Source organism: Pongo abelii, chromosome 9, assembly GCF_028885655.2.
Source record: "Pongo abelii isolate AG06213 chromosome 9, NHGRI_mPonAbe1-v2.0_pri, whole genome shotgun sequence".
Taxonomy (NCBI): Eukaryota; Metazoa; Chordata; class Mammalia; order Primates; family Hominidae; genus Pongo; species Pongo abelii.
The window spans coordinates 115,168,633-115,176,437 of record NC_071994.2 but is presented as its reverse complement, the minus strand read 5'-3'; the positions used below and the strand labels follow the sequence as shown (position 1 = coordinate 115,176,437).

Here is a 7,805-nt window from a genome sequence, read left to right as displayed (position 1 = left end):
TGTTTAAAAAAAAAAAAAAAAAAAATGGGGGCTAATCTTGCTAACAATTAATTTGGAAAAGTAAAACAGATTGGATGTACTATTTCATGCCTACTTAAATTGGAATGTTTAAGCAGGTACAGCTGTCTCTCAGAATAATATGTAAGCAATATAACTGAGAAATATAAAATTTCCAGATTGAATGAAAAGGCATATTTTACCTAATATGAAGAGAGCAATTATATTGTTACAATTATGTACAACTTATGAATTAACAATTGGAAGAAGCAATGGAAGAATAATTGTAATTACTGAAAGGACTTATAAATTATTACTATTATTTGGGGATGGAGTCTCACTCTGTCGCCTAGGCTGGAGTGCAGTGGCATGATCCCGGCTCACTGCAACCTCCACCTCCCAGGTTCAAGCGATTCTCCTGCCTCAGCTTCCCGAGTGCTGGGATTACAGGTACGTGCCACCATGCCCAGCTAATTTTGTGTTTTTAGTAGATACGGGGTTTCACCATGTTAGTCACGCTGGTCTCAAACTCCCGACTTCAGGTGATCCATCTGCCTCGGCCTCCCAAAGTGCTGAGATTACAGGCGTGAGCCACCATGCCCGCCCAGGACTTATAAATTATTATAAAAATGTTTTTGAGTTGGCTAAAATATCTCGCTGCTTTTGCTGCATTTGAACTTAATAACTGGATCTAAATTAGCCTTTGATATAAAGTATGAGGTGATCTTCAGGATCTGCTGTGCACTTAGGTATGCTTGCTTAAACCCTGTTTTGCATGTTTCAAAGAATAGCGAGTTTGTGTCTTGAATATACTTTTGACTTAAGTGTAGCTAAATTATAGGAATGCATAGCTCAAACAGTCCAGAGATGGCAAGCTTACTCCAGAGGTGGGCTAGGAATGCTTAGGTTTGTCAAATCAGTCCTGAGAGAACAAGCTTGAATTCCACTAAACAGATTGGATAAAGGAAATTATGGAAAAGGAGACTCAAGACTCAAAGGTTTGAAATAGAGATACTTAAGAGAATGGTGATATCACTGATATTGAGAGAAAGAGAAATTAGTTGGTAGTGAAAGATTTTGAGTTATATACATATTTAATTTTAACATAGGATAGCCAATTAATAGTTGAAAATACGTAATTGGAAGTCAAATGAAGGCACTCAGGGATAAAGAATTTAATATAGCAAACATTTAAGATGAATTGATAAGAGGCAGCTTTCAAATGATCTGGGAATTCTGGTCATTTTAAATACACATTTCTGAAAGAGTTCTTAATGCTTGCATACATGACTTTTGTCATAGAGTTTATATTCTTGGGTTATTTGTTTGCATGTTTACATATAATTTCAAAATAAGTGCTAAATAAATTGTCCTTGATAATAGCCTATGTGCTTACATAGAAATACTAACTGTAAAATATCTGTAGCAATAAAGTAATTCTTATCTCCACTCCACATAGTGAGTAAACATGCTACCAGGGAGATCACTTGAGGAAATTTGCTTTCACTAAATGTAAATGGCTTTATTGATTAATCTCATCAGTAAATGAAAGTGAAAATCATTAATGATATTTAGTTTGCAAACTCCATTTTATTGATAGTTTGTGGTTTTTTAAATTAGTTCACAAATCTGGTACATACCGGCAGTTAAAACTGGTTATCTCTTTGATAATCAGAAGCCTCTGGTGTAACATAGTCTTCATGAAAACATATTGTAAAACAGGGAGAATACACAGTAATAATCTCTTTGAAAGCAATGGCTGCAAACATCCATGTTTCTAAGAAAATATAACTTTACATATATATGTATTTGAAGCAAGCTATACCTCTTACATAAATTCAGACAGTAGGAGTGTGCAATCATAATGCTTATTTTATGGAAACAGTGAAAATAATTTTAATTATGACCTAAATGCTTTTAAGTAATTAAAGTCCTCTTGAATTGGGTGTATAGTATAAAGATATTTTCCCTAATTTACAACCATCCTGGTCAAAAAGAGCTGAAAAGTTGGTCAGTAAGTAGAACTGCCATTACCAAGTAAGTTTAAAACAAATTCTTCAAATTTAAAAATGTAAAAATTGTAAAGTATCCCAATCCCCCCAGCTAATTTAGGGAACTGAGCAAGAAGAGAACATTCTTCAGTTTTTAAATGACTTTTTTTTTTTTTGGAGATGGGGTCCTGCTCTGAAGCCTAGGCTAGAGTGCAGTGGCATGATGAGCTCACTGCAACCTCAAACTCCTGGGCTCAAGCAGTCTTCCCACCTCAGCCTCCTGAGTAGCTGGGACTACAGGTGTGTGCCACCATCCCCAGCTACTTTTATAATAAAATTTCTCTGTAGAGACGGAGTCTTCCTATGTTGCCCAGGCTGGTCTTAAACTCCTGGGCTCAAGCAGTCTTCCTGCTTTGGCCTCCCAAAGTACTGGAATTACAGGCATGAGCCACCACACTCAGCCTTAAATGAAGATTTTGTAAGGAATTGAGCATTCAACTAAACTCGTTTCTGTGAGATGGTCATTTTGTTTTAACCTAACATGGTTTAGAGATTATTTTATGAACTCTAAGCATTCTGTTTCCTCAATTTTCTCAAAGAAAGAGAACTTTAGCAAGTAGCAGGACAAGCTACCCCACACCAATGCCACCAGGGGACAATACTATGAATAAGTCAGGAGGCCTCCTAGAATGCAGCCAAATAGGAAACTGTTCCAAACAGAATCAGTCTTGCATATTTCTGCTCAGAAGGCTCCTCTCGCTTTGGAAACTGGAATGAGGATCACCAACAGGATCCTCATTTTACACAGGAGTTATGAGAGGTACATCCTCTAGCAGGGATGCTTGGTCATTACCTGTGGTACATGAGATTACCGAGCTAAAGGGGAAAAAAAACGATCTTAATGTTCTCCCATGAACTCAACTTTAGCTTTTTATGGAGGCACTAAGGCCATGCAGCTCCTTTTCCAAAAGACACAGATAAAAGCCAAATAAAGTAGAGGACTTTGGAAATTTTCTCTGAAAAGTTAAATTCCACATAATAGTAAGACTGTTTGCTGAGAGAAAACTGACAAGTAAAAACTGGTTTAAGAGACAGACATTCAAGACAAACTGTATTGGAAATACAATAATGAATTTTGGCCTGATAGCCCTCATGCTGTCTTATAGCAAAACACTAAAATTCATGCAACAGAGAAATTGGTGACATGAGGACTTTTTCTCCAGACTTCCTGGGGAAAAACTGTGAGAATATACTGTTTTCTTCTGTTTGCTTTCAAAATGCATTCTTTCTTTTGGCTGACTTTCCCAAACTTTCCCAGTCGTTTCTGATGAAAAATTCTTCAATAGGAAAAGACCAGGTAAACTTACATAAAAGACATCAAGTATCTTTTGAGCTCCTTCTCTCTGCCAGAGGAGCGATCAACTGGATTACACAAAACTACCTTCACAACTAAAACAGGTAGAATTGGAACAGTAATTAGTTGTCATTAGTATACTCGTAATAAAATAAAGCTTGTTCTGAAACCACAAGGGGTGGTAAGAAGAGACTGTATAAAAGCTACTGGGTTCTCTAGAAAATGGATACAGTATACAGAATGTGAGAAGATACAGAACTCACACTCCAGTTATAAAAATAGACATGGTTCTCAGACAAAAAGCAAATGAGTACAAAAGAATTCTCCAAACATGAACTATTTTTAAAAGATACATCTATATAAAACAACAAGATGTCATCTCAGAGCTCCAAAGAGTAGTTTGTTGAAATGGCTGAAAAGGGGAGATGAATTGGAGACAGATAGGTCAAGAACCCAGAACAGATGTGTCCTACTGTTGTGTTTGGCAGTGTACATTGGAGGTCACAGGCAGACAGACTGCTTTTGGTAATACATATATAAATAATAATGGCTGATTGGTTGATGGTGCTTGATGGATGAATGAGAAAACCCAGGTTATCAAACAATCTCGGTAGTTGAACTGTTAGCTTCTTCACTTGACAATGTTACACATGAGAAATGATTCTAGGTTTTTTTTACCCAGAATGATCCCTGCCATTCACAACTCATGCTCCACGCCCCATGGTTTCTATTGTGCCCTAAAGGATCAGCCTAGACTAATACATAAATAGAAAATAACTCTGGCCTTGAAATGAGGGGCAGACAAGTACTTCATGCTCAGTACTTATAAATCACAAAGAAATGCTGAAATTAATGGTCTGTCTCCTTTTACTACAAAGGAGATGCCATGAGTTAAAGTCATGAAACAAAGAAAGTCAAAAAGATATGGGTAGCAGCACCTTTCCTTACCCGCCTGGATTTTCAAGGAGCTTTTCACTCCTTATGCCTTTCAAACACAAAGTTCATCAGTTTGAAGAAAAAGAAATGGCTCTAAAGTTAAAGAGTCCCCAGAGAAAACTAACAGTACATGAAATAGGCCCTATGTGGGCAAAAGGACAAGCTGCAGAACCAGTTAAGACAGAAGAGGCAGCCCAAGGTCTTACTAAATTACAGTTTTAGCATAGTGTAGCACAATATGGGCAGCCCTTTTTCCATCCAAGCAACAATTCAGCACCATCCACGTCTGGTTCAAAAGATTACTGAAGACTGGGCTTTCATCTTTGGTACCACTTCATGAGTTATTCTTGGTTTGCAGTAGGTTCAAAGAAACAGAAATGCTGGTACCTTTGCCTTGTCTGTGAGTATAAACGCTGGGACTCTGATTGCTGCAACCATTGAGGCCAGTTAAAATAATACTGTTAACACACAGGAATGATGCATCCAATTCCTAGTTTCCAGATAATAGCAGCCATGCCCCTACAGAGGCGGGATCATCCATCCCCATCGTTTAAGGCCTTCGGTTTGTTGTCCTCAGAGTAGAATAGAACACTGTGTTCCCACGGACAAGGAACTCCAGATGAACCCATGGTCTACATTTGGACAGAATTTTAAGTACCAGATATGCCAGGCACAGAAATAGGACTGACCTGTGGCCATCATGCTTGGAGAAGCTTCTGTTTTGGCATACAAACTAGAAACTTCTTAGTGTATTCTGGTTTTAGTTCCCTTTCCTGAGTGAAGCAGCCAGGGAGTGACCAGGTTCCATAAGCCCTCAATCTGATACTTGGCATTAATTCTCTCCATGGTCTTCTTCCACCCAAGCTACAATTTTCCCTTCCCATCCAGGGATGGCATCATCATCATGGAAAATCTAGAGAAAAAAAAAAAAAGCCACAATGAAAAAACAGGGAATCTCACTCACTAAACAATTGCTGCTAATAAAAATAAGACCTTAACCATGTAGAAGAAAGCCTTGGGTTAAGAGTCTTATGTCCTTTTGGTCTTGTCCCTAAAACTGCAACTGATATTTTATTTTTTTCTTAGATCCACATCTATGAAATGGTTTTTTAAAATCCCCGATACTCCTTTGCTCATAGAGATTTGTAAGAATTAATAAATTACCAATCACAAAGTACTTTGGGCTTCTTAGAGGAAAGATGTAGTGTAAGTATTTTAAAAATGAGAAAGTGGAAAATTTAGGTACCAGGCAATGTAAAGAAAGGGTGGGAAAAAAGACTCATTTTAACATATTTCTCAGATGCAGTTATTTTCATTAATTCATTCAACTCATTTCCTAAGCCACTAATAAAACAGGGTTACTAAAACATTTCACTGAGGAAATGTTTACAAAATAAAATTTTACTTTCTCTATAATAACTTTTTTCATTCTGTAACTGCAGTGAATCCACTTGTAATACTATATAACCCAGAACTGTATTCCCCCAAAAAAGTCTATCTTTGACAAATGGATTATAAAGAGATGCGTAGGCTAAGAAAATACTTACTCAAGGAGTTGGACATAAGTGTACATAACTCCCTAGAAGTTCCTTGATTTCATTATGAGAAATACACAGTTCCCTATATCCATGCCTGTTTATTTTGCTCTACATAGGAAGCAAGAAGTTTTCTAAGATTTGGCTACAGATGGAAAATTATTTATTGTCTTAGGTTCTTTATTTTCCCCCAAAAAAAATTTAAAATTATATCCAAGTTCTCAGTCAAATGATGAAGTCCTACAACTAAAGAACCTATCAGCATCTTGGACTATTCTATGACCACTTGTCTAGAGTAATCAGACCATGGTCTGAGGCTCTGGCAAATTCCTCTGACCTAGTCAGGGAACTCATGTACTTCTGGACACTAGTGCTTGAACAGGAGGCTTCAGGGTTCAGAAAGGACCAATAATACCATACAGACTCCCCACAGATTCTTTACCTCCTCTTTGACAGTGCCAAACTCAGGATCCAGTGCTTTGAAGTGATACCGGTGATTCCCTTCCCGATCAATAGCTGCTTTAAAATCCTTTAACGTCACCTCCTCCAACCTGCAACACAAGGAGAGAGCACTAAAATAGACTGTTGATCAATAGCTGGAAAGATAAGATGTTAACTTTAAACCCAGCCCCTTGCCAAAGTCAATAAGCAGAAATAGCCCCTCGTTAGGTCACTGCCCTGATAACCCAGATGACTAAAACAGCAGAGGCTGGAGAACCAGTCACCACTAGGGAATGAAAACAGTATTAAATATGGGGTGATGTGAGAATTTAAAATTGACTTATTGCTTCAGAAGCCAAATCACTTTTCTCTGGAAATAAGATAAAAAGTCCCTGAAATAAAATTTGTTGAATAACCAACCGTAAATATATCAAAGTTCTCTTGATTTTCTTCTTTGCTACAATATCCCAATTCTCTAGGATGGTAGAATCAAATCAAGTATCATCATCTTTATCCCTCTATCTTTAGGAAGCTGGCTTCTAACCCAGACTAAATAAGCAGACTGTCTAGGTAAGGAAAATCCTATAACGTCTCTCAATAGTTGGTTGCAGAATTTAAATATTTGTATTTCAAAACCATTTCCCTTAAAAGGAAGCACATTAACTTTTTGGAAGGTTTTCGACATAATTTCTCAATAGGGATTAGTTGCAGTCATTGAATAGTAACAAAGATCAATTAGTCATAGTCCTGGAGTGAGTTCCAGGCTGCAATCCATTGTATCAGCAGGAGCTATTTTGAACACTTTAAAAAAAAAAATTTTTCCAAATGCAGAGCAATATTTGCATAGTTATCAGGATTGGAAGTACTATTATTGTACCTGTATGTAGTAGTAGATCATGACTTGTCCTTTATAATACCACTGAATAGTGGCAAAGCTGAAACTAGAATCTCCATCTCTCTGGCTCATCTCACTATAGTGAGATCTCACTATACTGCTTCTCAAACACCTTTCAGCTGCTCATATGGGCAGTAACTAATGAGGTTCTGCCTTCCTTTCCTTCTTTACAGTGAAATACAATGATCCCAGAATCTCACCTCTTTGGTATATTGACCATGAAGGGCGTAAGTGACCGGTCAGTGAAATAGAGCACTTTAGTACAGGTGCTGCTGACAGTTGGAGAGCTCTGTGAGTGAGGCAGCTCTACAATCAGAAAGAGACTGTGGTTAGAACATTCATTTGCTCCAAACCACCCATCTGCAGTTATTCAAAGTGTCCCGGGAGAACAAAGCTGCCTGAGGTCACAGCCCACAGCTCTCACACCCTTGCCAAACACCATGTCCATATGCTATGATTGCTTAGGACCATGAGGACAAGACTTGCTTCAGACATGGACACGATCGCAAGGACTCATCATTCCTCACTCGTAGGGGAACAGCAACTGATAGGACAGGTATCATTGTTAAAGATCAAAAAAGGACAGAGAAGCAAGGGAAGATTTCAGCCAGGCAGGGTAGACACACAGCAGAAGCTGTAGACTCTGCCAATATTTA

General features: G+C 37.9%; 1 protein-coding gene across 3 annotated transcripts in view; it reads right to left on the bottom strand.

Moving 5' to 3' along the window:
• Positions 1–1,567: 1,567 nt before the first annotated feature.
• The window catches only part of DIXDC1 (DIX domain containing 1), a 91,822-nt gene continuing 85,584 nt past the window's right edge, over positions 1,568–7,805 (bottom strand). For all 3 annotated transcript variants that reach the window (XM_009247057.3, XM_002822462.6, XM_002822463.5), the window contains 3 exons: positions 7,350–7,455; positions 6,256–6,364; positions 1,568–5,191 (listed from right to left, as the gene is read on the bottom strand). In XM_009247057.3, the coding sequence (XP_009245332.2) occupies positions 5,111–5,191; positions 6,256–6,364; positions 7,350–7,455 (296 nt within the window). In that variant the 3' untranslated portion in view covers positions 1,568–5,110. The remainder of the gene's footprint in view (positions 5,192–6,255; positions 6,365–7,349; positions 7,456–7,805) is intronic.